At 41.8% G+C, this 16,762-nt stretch overlaps 1 protein-coding gene across 1 annotated transcript in view; it reads right to left on the bottom strand.

Moving 5' to 3' along the window:
* Window positions 1-14,618, bottom strand: part of neto1l (neuropilin (NRP) and tolloid (TLL)-like 1, like) — a gene marked incomplete at its 5' end in the record, with an annotated part of 80,255 nt that extends 65,637 nt beyond the window's left edge. The window contains 4 exons of the mRNA XM_080793553.1: window positions 12,023-12,271; window positions 13,631-13,765; window positions 13,900-13,956; window positions 14,591-14,618. Coding sequence (XP_080649679.1) covers window positions 12,023-12,271; window positions 13,631-13,765; window positions 13,900-13,956; window positions 14,591-14,618 — 469 coding nt within the window. The remainder of the gene's footprint in view (window positions 1-12,022; window positions 12,272-13,630; window positions 13,766-13,899; window positions 13,957-14,590) is intronic.
* Window positions 14,619-16,762: the final 2,144 nt, after the last annotated feature.

Raw genomic sequence — 16,762 nt, 5'->3', positions numbered from 1 at the left:
TTCTTCACACCCATTTCGTGCCATTCATTAGATGTTCTATATGAGCATGTTAATGCATTGACTCCCCATGGAAATATCCCTGCGATGGATGAAAACAAAAGCAAAACTGGTCAAGCATTGAAAGCAATCTGTTCTGTACTGCTGGGGCCTCGGCTCTGAAGATAAAACGACGATCAACAACGACATTAATGCGCGGGCAAAACTCTATCACCTTACATAAAATGAGACAACCTTTTTTCAGAGCTCTCAAGAGAATAATTCTCTCAGGCACATTCTACGGGGTTAAGCCTTAATGTGTGCAGACATAGGTAAACAGCGCAGGTAAATCTCATTGCTGTCTAATACGACATAATGGAGAGAGCCAGGCTCTCAGCCTGACAGCCAAGAAATCCGACACTGCAATGGGCTAATGAAACAAACAGCCCCAAGCGAGCCGTTATGACTACAAAGGCAGGGAATGAAGCAAAACACACCAACAATGACGCAGCTATTTTCTTTGTCCGGAAAAAACTGTATATCCTTCATATGTATATAGTTCAGCAGAACCTGCAGGAGATTGTGCACCCAGACTGGAAAGGACACATTGGCCGTCATTTATGAAATGAAAACTGAAAGAAGAACAGGTCACTTTCATGCAATACTCCTCATTTATCAGTCTGTCGTCAATTTAACGGGAACGTAGCCTACAAACAGTTCTCACAAAGGTTTAAGTCAGTTTTCACTTGCGGCACACAAACACCCTCCCCCAGAGCATCAGTAGTAGGAGAGCGTGCCGGGCTAACAAACTGCCACAGGGTGTACTGTACAGGAGGCAGGCTGGGCCACTGACTGATCGGCAGGGTAAATTGGCTTGGTGAGGGAGGGGACAGCGGTTGGGAGCAGCCAATGGAGGTAAATAACCATCCTGCTGGATGGTAAGTTAAGTTCAACACTGGGCGATAAGGCCTGATTGGACATCCCCTCAGTGAGGGAGAGAGGGCGCAGTCTGATAAGCTGCTGAACATTCTGTGCTGCACAAACACACAGCTCTTCTCTCCTGAATAGGAAGGGTGGGAGTTGGGCTTGGGGGGCAAAATAACTAGAAAAACACGGAATGGCAGCAGGAGGAAGAGAAGGAGACAAAGCAGAGAGTGCAAGTGAAAGAGTTAAAAACAGGTACAATGAGAGACAGGGAAGGAGCAGGTGGTGTGTTGACCAAACTCTGATGTGAGAGGTGCGTCTAGGATACAAACACACTCAATCTCTCCAATCGCATTAAATCACAGGGGCTGGAGTGAGACAGATCATTTATAACACAGGGCAGGGGTTGGGTGAGAGAACATTTAAAAACACCGGAGCTGGGTGAAAGAGAACATTTCCAGCCGAGCACAAAGACACAAGACAGACATGTATAAAAGCCACTGCGCTTCTTTCAAAGTAGATCAGTGTGTTTGTGTGTGGAACTCAAAAAGGAAAGTGCTCTGTTCCATACACAGGTAATTTCCTCTGTCTAGACTCTAGAGTAGACCTTCAATCAAAACCTGCACTTTATCATTATTTATAAAGTGCATTTATGTGTGTGTGTGTGTGTGTGTGTGTGTGTGTGTGTGTGTGTGTGTGTGTGTGTGTGTGTGTGTGTGTGTGTGTGACATGTGTGTGTGCGTGGGGGGGGGGGGGGGGGGAAGAGTTGAAGCACACGAGTTGAGTACAAGCTGGGAGAAGACACTCAGGGGAGCAGGCTGCCACAGCAGGGTGCAAGTAATGAGAATACGCATTAGAGCAAAACATTAGGAGAAATAACGAGCATTTATTTTGTTTCTTTTTTTTAATACTTTTGGCATCTTGTTTGATTTATGGGGGAGTCAAACCAGATGAATAAACTCATTACAGCTGGTGTGCCCTGTACTAGAGATCATGGGAAACGACTAGGAAGCACACTGGTTTTCTCTACTACTCTCTCACTCACTATTCTTTTTATTCATCTGTTTTGGCCACCCTATCCATGTGCTCTGCTGTGAATCTGACTCCTTCATGGCGTCAGGGGCCCTGATAAGTGAAATTGAAGTCCAGGAGCTTCAGCTATGTTCCAGTTAAAATGTGTTGTCTCTACTCCTGCAACCTTTTTACTGTCAAATAAAAGTGCAAAAAGCTAAAACTGATATTCAGCAAGTAACATACATTCTACATTGATTGAGGAATGACACATATGACACAACTGATTGTCACACTAGATATGGATATGTTCTAATAAAACGGAAACACACTTTAACACCTTGAGGGCCCGGGCCTATTTAATCCATTAATAAAATGTGCCCATCGTCAGCAAGCACCTCTAGCCTGTAGAGCGATGCGATCAATTTTCATAGCACTAATTTGACGGAGATTATCAATCTCTGTCTCGGGCACATGACCGTGCATTTGAACTTGACGGTGATTTACGTCATGGGCCCCGATGGTGTTAACGGTCAGCAAAACAACTGCAGCTGCAGAAAAACAGCACCACCAACCAAACCACTTCTCGGCATCTCCTCGCATCTATGCAGTTTCTATACTTATTTGAGTACGTTTGCATTTGAGTCTGTCTCAAAAGAGCCTAAATGGAAATAATCATCAAGTGATTATTCTGCTCACTCTTCCAAGCTGGAGAATGTCACTGACTTTGTGTAAGGAAATATAATTTACTTTTTAAGAGATCAAGGAACTGAACACAAAAAGACTCTTTTATCATTTAAATGTCAGTGCCTGCGGTACATTTCTTTGGAGAAAGAGTGAGTCAAAGAGTGAAACAGCCCCAGTGGTGCATGCTTCTGACAGAGGGTTGATCCTTTCGGTTCAATTTTCAATTTTGCAATTTGAACCCATCTGCGTTCAATCTCATGGAATTCTCGTCCTGGATGATAGGGCCATATATCCAAGCCCAGCTATAATCTCAAATGCCATTAGACTCATTTTTTAAACTCACTCCAGTTAGACCTTGGTGGGGTCTATACAGTAAGTAAGTTAGATCGATCAAAGTCTCATCTAGATTACGGTTGCATTAGTCATCCGCCAGTATGGAAAGACATGATGCCACTGCTGCTAATGGATGCATGGCTGCATGGCATGATGGGATGCATCATGCAGGGTGAATGCTGAACCTGCATTCAACTGCATAGCACTTTCCATAACATTGGTTCATTTTACTATAGGGTATGGAATGGTTTAATAGGTTATTCAAGGCAAAATGTTCATTATTGTAAGAGTCATTTTTGGAGGGCTAATTAATTTAATCCCACATTGATAGGGCCAGCAGTTCTTAAATGTACTGAATGTGAGTAGTGTACAATACTTCTAAGCAGGATCTGATGACTAAATGGGGTTCAATTATCTTAGGGGCATGTGGGGAAAATCCATGCCTCTGCCCTTTGGTCATTACTTGTGCAAGCAGAGCCTGCAAATAATGTTATCAGTCAGGTGCTACGATGCGTATGTCCCTTAGCAGCATATGATATGACGACATATGCTGGCACGAAGCAGACCGTGCATGTATGTTTTCCGTCATGCTACGAAGTGTATGTCCCAGATATGTACCAATGCCAGGGTATATTTGGTTTACGATGGTGACGTAATGATGATATGTTTCAGTGTCGGGTGGATTCAAGGGACATATGCATCAAACCACTAACCAACCACTAACCAACTCAAACTCAAACATTCTTTCACAGAGAGGCTGAGATTTGAAAGTTTTTAGCGGTCTACAGTACTTGCACGCTCTGCTTGCTACTTGTGTGCAACAAGCAAGTAGGCACTCGACAGAGTGCAGTTCTACTTATTATTGCTTCTGGTGACTGGATATCCTTGTTTATATTTGATAATATCGAAATTTAATAAAACGTTTGTCCACATTAATCCTGGCAGTGGCAGGCTATCCTTGTGTGGGATTTTTTTTGTCAATATTTATGACATTTCTATTAATTGTTTGGAAAGAAAGAAATAAGTAAGAGTAATTTACAAGCTCACAGCACTTTACAATGTGACTGCTTGTAGATATTTTAACTACTTGTTACTTATAACAAAAACTATAGGGCTTAAATGGGCGATAAGATTTCCCACCAAATTTAAAAAACATTACTTTTCATCAAGATTTAGGCTGTACAAAGCTAACTGAAAATCTCTCCTTACTCACACATAGGCCTTATGGAAGATATGCCATCAATAAACTCAACCCCAGACCACAAGACGGATTTCCATTGCAGCATCTCCAGAGGCAGTTGAAAGTTCAGGGGGCCACTATAAGTTGTTTATTCACTTAGTATTTAATCCAAACAACAGCATCCAGCAATCCTTGCATCAACATATCACACAGAAACACAGTGCAAACAAAATAGCAGCATCTGTCTCACTGGCTGGCCTTGGCTCTTCAAGCAGCCAATGATCAGAGATTGAGGGGCAAAGGGAAAAGAAACGGGAGGGAGGGGGGTGTGGCACAGTTGACATACAGCTTTTATTTGCCCCAATGACAGCTTGCTGTGTTGGAAACCCACTTAATCTACCAGTCCAGGGGGTCTGAAGGTCATATAGCGCCCTACACTGACCTGGAGAGCAATGTATCTAAAGACTGTGGCTTTCCTCTTACACAAGACAGCACAGACAGACACACTCACTGTACACACAATGCTCGCAGGCACACAGATATGTAAATTCATACATGCAGTACCCCATGTAGTCTACTGATCCATAAAATATTCTCCCTCAGACGCCCCACTTTATTGCACTCATACATTACATTGCACTACACTACATATTTCATAATATTGTATAGTCAGCATTGCGAATGATGCATATTTTATAGTTATTACATACTCAGCCTTTATTTGCTGTGGGTCTGGGGAGTGATAAATACTAATAATCAAAGGACAGAGAGGGTTATAAGCCGCATCAGCCCGCGGGCTGATAACTGGTATAAGCCTTAGCGGGCTAATAGGAGTAGCTGACTATTGACCAATCAGTGCAAGAAAGTGCCACTATGTCGTGAACTGTCACTGTCACTGTTGAGTGACTAGTACTCACTACTAAGTCAAACGTGAACAAAAATGTGCCACTAAAACGAGGTTACTGCGGATGGTTTGGTAGAATTTATGGCTCAGGATTATTCCGTTTCTAGGCAAAGGAACCAAAACAGTAAAGGTACTTTCAGACGGGCATCGATGAATGCAGACGTTGTCGCCTCACTCCTGGATCAACGACAGGTCTGTTCATGAGGGGCGCGACATAGAAAGTGTAAGAAAAAGCTGAATCCAGGTCTGGCCAGTCGCGGGCATGTGCACGAAACGATCATGTGCCCGACAATTTGACGGGACCGCGCCCACGTATAAACGCTTGTATTGCCCCTTGTACTGTACTTTCCCCTCCACAGGTCTTATTATATATATATATATATATATATATATATATATATATTATATATACATATTGTTTACCATTTTTCAAACATTTTGCCCCCGACAAAGATACCAGTATGATATAATACCCATGACCTATAATATACAGTATGTACCATACCATAACTATAATTCTTCATGAAGGCTACATGGAAACAGTATTGCTTTAATGTAAAGCCCTTTAGAAATTATGATAAAAGGGCTTCTCATCATAAAGTGGTAATAGAGGCCATGTCCTTTTTTGTAGTTGAGGCACTTTGGATGATGGTAAATGATAATTGGTGCATTTATATATCGACTTTCTCTAAAGTGCTTCACACGTGCATTACATTCACCCATTCACTCACACACACACACTCACACACACACACACACACACACACACACACACACACACACACACACACACACACACACACACACACACACACACACACACACACACACACACACACACACACACACACACACACACACACACACACCAACGGGTTCAATGTCTTGCTCAAGGACACAATAACCCAGGGGGAGCCGGGGATCAAACCGGGAACATTCAGATTCCTAGGCGGTTGCTAAACCTCCTGAGCCACTGTGGCCTCCATACAGTAGATACATACACATGCTATACACATGCACTGAGTGAGACCCTCCACTCAATGTGTTGCTCCAACCCATTGCACATACGAAAGTGATATTTAAACTTTTTGCCAGGTGAAACCTGGCTTATGATCGGTGCTGTTGGCTATGGCGACTTATGGCAACTTTTTCATCCGTGTATCTACAAGCTCCAAGTGTTGCAGCGTGTTATGAGCTTGCAGATCTTCCATGTTTGGTGCGTGGCGTGCGCCAGCGCCACTCACCATGAATTCAAGCAGAGGTCCTCACAAGTATAGGTAAAACACCGCCACCACTCAGCGCAACGCAAAAAGTTTAGATTTAACTCGTTCCATACTCAGGCAATCCTCAACCGATTGTTATAATTCCAAGTGGTCTATACTACTCATATTTTCATTGGGTGTATAACTCATGTTTTTTATATTCCTTTATCAAACGATATGGAGAGAGATGGTAGGGTAAATTTAAGCCCAAGCGCTGTTAGCCCTGCAGCCTATATTTCATGCACTGAGGTGGTGAGCTTGTTATGCCTACACTCGCTCAATTAGGGAGGTTAATTTCACTGACCTTTATTCAAATAGTTGAAAATTAATTCATTACAAAGCTGAGCACAGGTCAAACCTTGAAAGAACATTTGAAAAAATATATAAAGTGTAGGCTATATGACAGCCTTTTAAAATGTTTATAATATTGTAATCTGGGTCAAATTAAGCAGCAGGAGCTGCCTATAAACTCCCCTATTCTCAATATTAAATCAAAAAGACAAAAGACTTTGCCTGCTATGTATGTTTATCATATACCTTGCTGGCTGGTGCAAAAATAAATAACAGCCTACTGCATATAACGGCCTGGTTTATTATAAACGTCCGGGGTCAGATATTTTTGGATATTAACAGCCCGGGCTACTATTTGGTAATATACGGTATTACGACATGAAATCTGTAAGTTTAATGGTTGAATGTATTGTTTCAGTTATATTGCCAATGGAACTATGGTCAACGGTCAATAAGCGTTGAGTGCCCAGCTGAAAGGGGGACAAGGTATATTTCTGATTGCTCTTGTTACTTGTACCATTTATATTGGCCTTATTGTTGGACTTTGTTATGCGGCTTATGCATTTTTCTAATGATGATTATGTAGGGCAGGCTATATGGTATATGCATTAAGTGTATTGTATTGTGGTACCATTTGATAAGTGTTTATGGATTATTGATTTGCATTGTTGCGTGTATTATGTTTTTTTTTGTAGTTTCCACGTTGAGATATTAAATAAAACTGGTTAAAAACTCTTCGGTTGGCTTCACCCTTTCATGGCCAGCTGGGTTCGCTACACTCAATAATACACATATTCTTAAGCCTGCAAGAGAACACAGAGACTATGAAGCCCTGTACAGTACTCTAGGGAACAAAAGGAGCAGTATATGCTTGATGGTTTGGGGAGTATGGCACAGGCACAGGTGGGTAATTTCTGGCCCCAGTGCAAGGTTCGGCCATCAGTCACAAAACGAAGGTGAGTCATGAATGCAGCTGACCAGATGGAATCTACTGCAGCTATTTATCAGATTCAAAACCCGAACACAGTTGATTAAAAGTCTGATTATTGATTATCTTTATTAGTACCTATGTTGCTACCATACTGCATTCTATTGCTCTGTTTGCTCTGACATTAAGATGCCACCCAAGACATTTTTGTTGTACACTTGTGTTCAATGACAAAATACAGTACAATCTATTATCCATCTTTACATCTGCCTTAATTTGAATTAATTCAGTGAATACAGTGGCTCTGCTCTTCATTTTGCTTTACATTTCTTATTTCATCCCGAATAGACTCCTATCCCCATTCCCCACACAACCTGACGTGGGACAGTGGTTTAAAGACTGCTGTGAGAGCTGCTCAGCAATGCAAACATTGTCCAAGTAGAAGGCATATTGTATAAGATACGTAAATCTTTTAACATGGATGGTGTAACCACGTTGCAGTGCTATATATTCCTCAGTTTTAACTCAACTCTGGTGCTTGTACATTGTACTCCCATCAACAACACAGCTGTCAGATACAAATCAAATTAATGTGCTACAGCTCCGTGCGACTCCTTGGAGTGCCTCCGAATATGTGATGACTCAGACTGATGCGAGATTCCTGTAGCCTACTGCTCTGCCTTCTCATTCACTAGCTGCTAAAATACTACATGCACTAGTCATTATGGCCGTGAAGCTCTGAAGGGGTATTTTCAGAAACCTGAAGGGGCGGCAGTTCTCATAAAAAGGTTTTATCTATAATCCCAAGATGGGTGGGAAAACAGAGAAGAGATGGTATCTCGCTTGCGTCACTGATTCCTGGCGCCTTTGTTAGTCGTTTCTCTCCTGCACCTTTCATTCATCAGAGGGCTATGTGAATTGGTTAGCATGCTTTGCGTTAGCAGTGCAGTTGCATACTGTATGTGAGCCACTTGTAGCTAATTGGGACTTTTATATGTTAATTATGTAAATTATATGCCAATACTTCTTATTAAGATGGAAGTCAGTTTTGTTTTACTCTAAAACAATATTTCATTAGCACTTTATAGAAAAACGTAAGATTGATGCCGTTTCTTATTTTTTTTGTTTTTGGCTTTTTGCCTTTATTGATAGTTATTAGTGAAGATAGACAGCAAAGTGAGAGGGAGAAAAAGGGAATGCAGCAAAGGTCATCATGAACGGGACTCGAACACGCAACGCGCTGTCAGGCCTGAGCCTATGGCCTTTAACATTTCCGCAAAACCGTCCTTGAACCTGTTTTTCTGTCGTACACAAGCGGAGCAGCATTGTCTGAACTGCTGACATGCTGTCACAGGCATCTAAACATATGTTTTCTAATACATAGTACAACATATATTTTGTAAAGGCATGTCATATGAAATTGGTAGGATATTTCCAAGTGTGCAAGCAATTAAAATAGCGCAATTAAAAACAATGTTGCAAGTTAGATGCTTAAGCCATTTAAACAGTGTTTGCATACTGTTGCATACCAGTGCCCGTTTATGACACATGAGCATTTGCGCCTGTCGTAGACATGCGCAGAGCAAGTTCAGTCAGGGAACCTCAGTCAGCGCGCCGGCCGTTAATTGGGCCACCGCAGCATCATCCACATGATTCACTCAGCCAATCACAGCTCACCCCATCTCTCATACCGGCTACTTTAACTGAAGGTTTTGCATTCATCCTCCTGCTTGCTGCTGCTTATTGTATACTGTGCGCTGCTGTATACAAAGTGCTCACCCACCTCCACCCCAGCTACCACCTGTCGTTTTGGATCTACTGTTTTAGGTACGGGGGGATTCAGAGTCCCTATGGTCGGGACTGATGCGCTTGACCTGAGTACCTAAAAAGCAGATCCAATACATCGCCAAACCATAATAAATATATTGCATTGATTATCTTATATTCAATAAATATATATATTACATCCTCCTTGAGTTGTCTGACTGAACTGTCATTAACGGGCATGGTCACGACAGTGACAGAGACAGAGACAACAGGAGGAGGAGATGCAGCTATTTGCAAAACAGCATTTGTCAAGGGCTGTGCGCGTCCAAACTCATTCCAATGACGTGAGCAATGTTATTTAATGAATGCTTCACAGAATCACAGGTTCAGGTTTTCGTTCACTAATCTTGTTGTATATTAAATGAATAAAGACTTAATTGTACATAGGCTATATACAACTAATAACACAGTGACAGTTGCTACAGTACATGACTGCTTTTGTGCACTGCTCACGAATGGGTACAAAATTAATATAGTAGGCCTAGCCTACAAACGTATTCCATGCAACTGTGTGTCATATGTAGCCTTGGTGCGTGCGTGCGTGGACATGACAGCCAGACAAGTGAGGCGAGAGGGAAACCGTGTAGGGCCTACAACTACATGCTATTATTTAATTCATGCAGGTATTCGTTCTTTATTAATTTAAGATACAACACACAACGAAATTAAGGAAGGATCAGCTGTTTGCGATCACTTTATAAATGCCGTGGCGACGTGAGTGTACTACAAAACCTACACTCGAATTTGGGGCAGATTTTACACTCAATTGATAAATGAGGGCCTATATGTGGCATGAAGCCTAGACCACTAGCCCAGTGGGTGCCGGGCGCCCCAGATTGATACTTTTTCACCCCTTATATCAAACTCTTTTCATTCATTTAGAGCGTGACAATTTTTTCTTCTCTATAAAAACATAGGCATGGGCTTTACTATCGATATAAATCACTCCGTGCACTCTTCACCTCAACAGCTCCATTGTCATTAGTCAATATGGCAATCACTCTACTCCAGAGAGGAAGACACCAGTCCATTAAAAGCGTACTGGTGGGAGGCCTTATAGTTTATGACAATGTCATAAATCAACAATGACATGTCATTTAACTTTAAACGACCAGACCGTTGTCACTGTCCATTCAGCTGTAGCTTCCCCCATACATACATTTTCCATTAATGGCTTTATTATTCAATTAAACTTTTGTTCCAATTTTCTCTGAAATTACACAAAATGATTGAGTGTTGGCTAAACCTCATTGCACATTAAATCATGGATGTTTGAGTTTGTAAATCAAGAATAATGAATCAATCAATCAATCAATCAATCAATCATCATTTTTCCAGGGATTATCAGATAGACTTTTACAAATAATGAATGTTTAACGCAACGATAATATAATTGACTTTAACCAAAAAATAAACTGTGTTGGATTACCTATCTCAGTTGTAGGTCTCGGCAAGCAGGTTTTCATACAATTCTGAAATGAATGGAATCTAAAACCTTTAAATTACTGAAAACGAAATAAACTACGGTTGACAATGCTTTGGAAAAAGGTCGTTATTTCTGTGAATTGTAATGAGTCATAATCAATGGGATAAACATGCCAGATCACACTTATGGCCTTTTGACCATTCTAAACCCTGAATTTGAGGTCAGTTGGGCGAACAGTTCTCGAGTTACGTGCATTACAGATGTACAAATGTACAGACGTACGTACAGACAGAGATATGGTGCATTTATAGTCAGATGTTCGCCTAGTTTCACCGAACGCTCACGTATTATGAGATGCCCAGAATAGGCACGCTAGGGTTCATGTGTCTAATATTCATCTTCTTTATATACAGTTTCTAATTAAGGACAGCACGTTCTAGAAATTTAGGCCGGGGTTCATGTAATTGAAAGTGGATTCCTTTCATGTGTCCTCGACCTGGCACTGTGCCTTTCAAGCCTCAACCTGTCAAATTGACAGAATTATCAAACCACAGGTTAGGTGGAGGAATATTACATCATCAGCTGTGCCCTGATGCCTTGTCATCAGTCCTCGATGTTGCCTCAGTAATGCGATGTCAAGCCAAAAGGTTATGGAAATGACAAGGGCCAACATCTTGCACATACTAATAATTACTGAGATTGTGCTGGACCATAGAGATTAGCCCAACATGTTCCCTCAAGTCCTCTGGGCCCTGAACTCTGATTATAAAATACAGTATCACATGTATTTTTGGCCAGGGGTAAGAGGCTCATCTCCACACTTCTCCATCATTAAAGTGAGTGAGAAAATATACGATACTACAGTATCGTCACAATATCGAGATGTTTGGCCAAGCCTCCAAACATATTGTGATACACCCGTCCCCTATAGCATCAATATTCCAGGTCACACAGCTGGCCACATGTCAATGACAGTAACATGACATGGAAATATCTCTTTATATGTATTCTTTGCATGTGTCTGCACAGACAATCAATGGGATAAACATGGCGGCGCAAAGGTATATTTTTTTGTCTGAACGGGTCGTATAGGGCTTAATCTCTCATTGGCCGTAAGGCTTAGTCTCCCATTGGCGTGGAGGCCAGCCAAGCATGAAAATCTCGCGACTACATCGCCAATTCGCCACTAGACTAGCAGTCCTCTGGGTATTTGTTGAAAGCCGTCTTTTCAAGCCACCTGTAAAAAAAAGTAAAGAGAGAAATCCAAATTTACCTGCAGTGAAGTTGTAACTTGCTGAAAATCCCACTGCCTCCAGTTCACCATCGGTCACAAATTTTATCCAAAGATATCGGCCGGTGCTCCTGATGTCAGGCGGGGTGTGCTGACCACAGTATCGGGAAATCATTCTGGAGAAGCCAAAGGGGCCATCCCGTACCTCGATGTTGTCAAATTTACATTCCCAAGAGGACTCTATAGAATAGTTCTCTTCAAAATGGAGATCAATACACTGCCTTGGTGGGGCTGCAAGACACAAAGTAAGAGACGGAAAACAAATATTACGAGTCAAATATTAATCACACACTCATGCATTGATCAGCGTTCATCCAATCTCATCACACACCCATTTAATAAAGGCCTTCATCCTTATTTGGGCTACCATGCCAATAAGGATAATTCTCTGACTGCTAGAACAGTGATAAGTGTCTCTATACAGTTGATATGCCATGTATTAATGTGGCTAATTACAGGTTAACCTGATCTTTTCTACTGATTAATCAACTATAATTTCCTGGCACAAAGAATTAACGGACTGAAATGGACCCTTATGCTCTAATTTCAAGCTATTACAGCACAGTCTCCCACTTGATCCCTAGACTCTGATTTCCTGCCCATAATAACCTGAAGAGAATATCAGACAAAACTAAAAGTATTTCTCTATATTTGAGGGGCGCTATAGCCCTCTACAGCTTTTGTCCCCACAAAATGTTAGGTCAAATGTCCGCAACACAAACATTAAATGCCATTGACAATGAATGGAACATTTACGTCATCTTGTCCCCACACGTCTCATATTTGCCATTGACAATGAAAGGAGAAATTAGGTCAAATGTCCGCCAAATATGACGTAATTTTGTGATAACACAAACACTAAATGCCATTGACAATGAAGGGAAAATGTACGTCATATGTAGACGAGCAAATCATATAAATTCAGTTGTTCATGAGATGATGTATGATGTATACAACACACCGTACGCATAAATAGTAAACACACACCTGCATACATGCAGTTGCACACCATACACATACTGTATACAATGGTGTGCGTGCGTGCGTCCTCAATGTTTTTCAGGGCAAGAACCTCTTTGGTGAGATAGATGAAGCATGGACCCTCTACTACTCCACGTTGTATACAATTATGTTGGAGATTAAATGTTTTTGTATAGACTTTGACAACACTCTTTCAGAAACACTTTCATAGTATGAGGAAGAGCTTCTGCTGGAAACGTTACCACTTGAAGTAAAGATATATCTGGGAGCAGAAATTGGTGTGTATTTTCAGACATTGAACCACTTAAAACCCTAAACCTGACCATTGGTCATTATACTTGGTCTGCACTTTTTCCCTCTACACCAAATCTCAAGCTCACAGCACTAGGATTCAAGTAGAGGTCCCGGACCTCTTGAAAACCGTTGCTTCACATAGCACAGTCAATAAGCTGATCGTATGTAAAAATCACAGTGACCTAACTGAGTGGTGGCACCTACTGGTACTCATACTGGTGCTCATTAACGTCACATAGGTTAACCACACATAGGTGAACATGGACATTGCTGATCCTTGGAGTGGTTGCACCACTCAAAAAAGAGAATCTTTACCTTCAAGGATGTAGACACACTCTGTCTCTGGAGGGTATTTGTTGGGGTAATTTGGAGAGGTAAAGAGTCCACCTTCTGGTTCTTTCACCCAGGTTCCACATTGGCCTGCAGGCTTGACTCCAGAATTGTTTTTCACTGAAACGAAATGAATTGAAAAAGAGTTAACAATCATGAAATTGTGGTGAATGAAACATCAACCATCATCTGACAACCAGGGAATAACACGGGGACAGATGTGTGGTGGTGGTGATGATGGGTAAAGACTATACCTGCTGTATCCTTCTTTGTTGCCCCAGACAACCCAAGTATGAGAAGACTTGCAACAACTGCAAGAAAACACACGCATGCACACGCACACGCACACACACACACACACACACACACACACACACACACACACACACACACACACACACATCAATACTGCACATTTTGGTGGAATACTCTGAATTGCAGTTTTCTTCCATTGCCTCTTTTCCAGCTTTGAAACTGGGCTTCATTTGACCTGAGGAAGGGCTTGAGTCAGCACCAGGAAATATTTGGTAGGCTTACTGCGCAGTTTATCATATAGCCCCATAGGCCATAACAAGCCACAAGAGTAGAGCTCTAGCAATGTAATGGCACACAACGGAATTCACTAATTCTTGGAAATGGAAGAGGCTGACAATAAAAACTTAGGCTATCACTGTATCTGACAGTCTACCTCTTTACAGTAGAGTGGAGTCCAGGCCTATACTGTAACTTCTTAAATGCATTATTATCTAATTGAGTGATTGTAAGATTGCAGGTAAAGTAGGTCTGACAGAATAATTCCAACGTTAGGGGAATAGCCCGATCACTCTTTGTTATGTTACTGTAAACTAACAGTCAATGGAAGTGTAAAATTAAATAAGGCAATGATATGATAGACCTCCTGGCCAATTTAGCTTCAGTTGAGTCATAGCCTACTCATGGACTTACCGTGAAGGAAGCTGTTCCCATGTACCATGTCTGTTCCTTTCACAAAGGGCTTCAGACTCAACTAATTCCATTTAGATTAAGGAATACTTCAAGGAGAAAAAGGTTGAGATTGAATATTCTAAAATAGATGGGAAAACGCTACCACTAAATATTTCGGGGGAAATGACAAGGCAAATTCAGTCCTCTTGAGTCCTCTCAATAAACTGCTGAAAGAGAATTTGGAATTCCTGACAGATGTCGCAACAACTGATCACCAGTTTCATATAAAACCAAAAACAGGTCTAAACACTCGCCCGATTTCCATCCAAACGTTTCCAATACCCTTTGGTGCTTTTGATGCACAGAAAGGATTAATAGTCCCGTCATCAGCCTTCCCTATAAATCGCTCCACCTTTGCAATCTTCTTTTAAGATTTGGGGTTAAGGCAGGCAGGCATCCTTGATTATTAGTCCCTTTATCAGGAAAGGGGTCCTTCAAAAGCATGAAAAAACATACATTTTCATACGCGCTAACTATTTTGCGAAGTGTCCCAAAAAAAAGAAGAACAAAAAGAAAATGGGAAAAAGACAGTCAGAGGAAAGTCAAAATATTAAGTGGCGGTTCGTTCTGGTCTCATATTGTTCCTTTACTGCGTTCTCTCAAAGCAGTGCATTCTGCTTCCATGAGCATCCTCCTCCGAGTCCTCCGTCTTCTCTTCTGTCAACTGCGTCCCTGACTCCCTGCAGCCAGCAAGAGTTAATGTATGATCGCCCTCCTCCAACCGCTGCTGCTCTTTCATTCAACATGAGTTGGCGGCGACAGTCAGCAGCGGCAGCCAGTGCGCTGTGCGCCACAAATCCTATCACACTTAAGAAGGGGGGGAACCGGGGAAATATTGAAAATAATCTCCCTGTAACCAGACTTCGTGTCCGTGAAAACGGAAAAAAGTAGAGTAGCCTATAAGCCTATAAGGTGTGCGTTTCTTCCGGCTATTTTTTGTAGAATTCAGCAGCTCTTTCGTCGCCCGTCGGTGCGCACCGAAAATGTGGAGGTAAGCAGAAAAAAGCAATAGAGGCAATGGAAGAAATATATGTTTCAAAAACTAGAAGACCATCAGCCGCAACCGCAAGTCCAAACACAGAGGAGCTGGAGTGGAGAGTGAAGCACAAGGACGTTAGCTCGGCAGTCGTGGAACAGAACTTGGAAGTGGCCAACTGAGTCTGACTAGAGAGAAAATAGGCTAAGAAAGACGAGAGTGTTGCAACGATAAAGACCAGCTATTTTCGCTTGGAATTTTATTCAAGCTTTATGCTTAAATCAGTCTTGCAGACGTAGCTGACTAGCCTGACTCATATGACCATAATTACCGCAGGGTTGTGTGCGCGCCAGTGCGTGCGTGCGTGCGTTAGGGTTAGGGGGGGTGGATAGGGGTAGTCTAATCAGATTAACTCTACTACCGTATTTATGTTGGGGTCCTTTTGTTGGAACAGGTGTCGCAAACAAATAACAAACAAATAAATAATGTATTAGTTCTATCTATATGCCAATCAGACTGTTCAGACAAATTTAAACTGTTTGAATGAAACATGTGTTACAGTGTTGGTCCCCAACATGACAGGTGTAGAACTAATACACTGCATCCTTGCAGGTAATTTTTTCACTCTCAGAATTAAATTGACACCTTGGAATGTAATAGTCTGGGTAGTAGATCAGAGCTGTCCACTTCAAGGGTATAGTCTAAATGGCAAAACCTCAATTCCACTGAGACTTTCCATTTTCTGGATAATACAGAGGGGGAGGGGGAGCCATTTGTTTTACTCAAGAGTGAGAAAGACCTATTATTTTTCTGTGGTGTGTACTATATGTGACAGTCAGTGTCAGGGTGTATCTCTGCTCATCCACTGATTGTTGAATCAGTTGTCACACCCGATGACAAAGCCGATCACGGAGAGCCCAGGGACAAGCCGCAGCCACACTGAAAATAGTCTTGGCAACCAGCAGACAATATCCATCTTCATATATTCATACTGCAGAGGCCATATCCCCACGTTGGACGTTGGACTCTCGCTGTGCATGCTAATGTTACTGGTTAACATTCACTAGACGATTTAGCATGAAATATACTGTACATGTAAATAGACCCATGTTGATAGTAGACACTCCGGTACTGTAATGTCATGAAGGCCTTTACAG

Source organism: Protomyctophum bolini, assembly GCF_963924005.1.
Source record: "Protomyctophum bolini genome assembly, chromosome: 21".
Taxonomy (NCBI): Eukaryota; Metazoa; Chordata; class Actinopteri; order Myctophiformes; family Myctophidae; genus Protomyctophum; species Protomyctophum bolini.
Note: the sequence above shows the minus strand (reverse complement) of the source record. Positions and strands in the feature narration are given on the sequence as shown.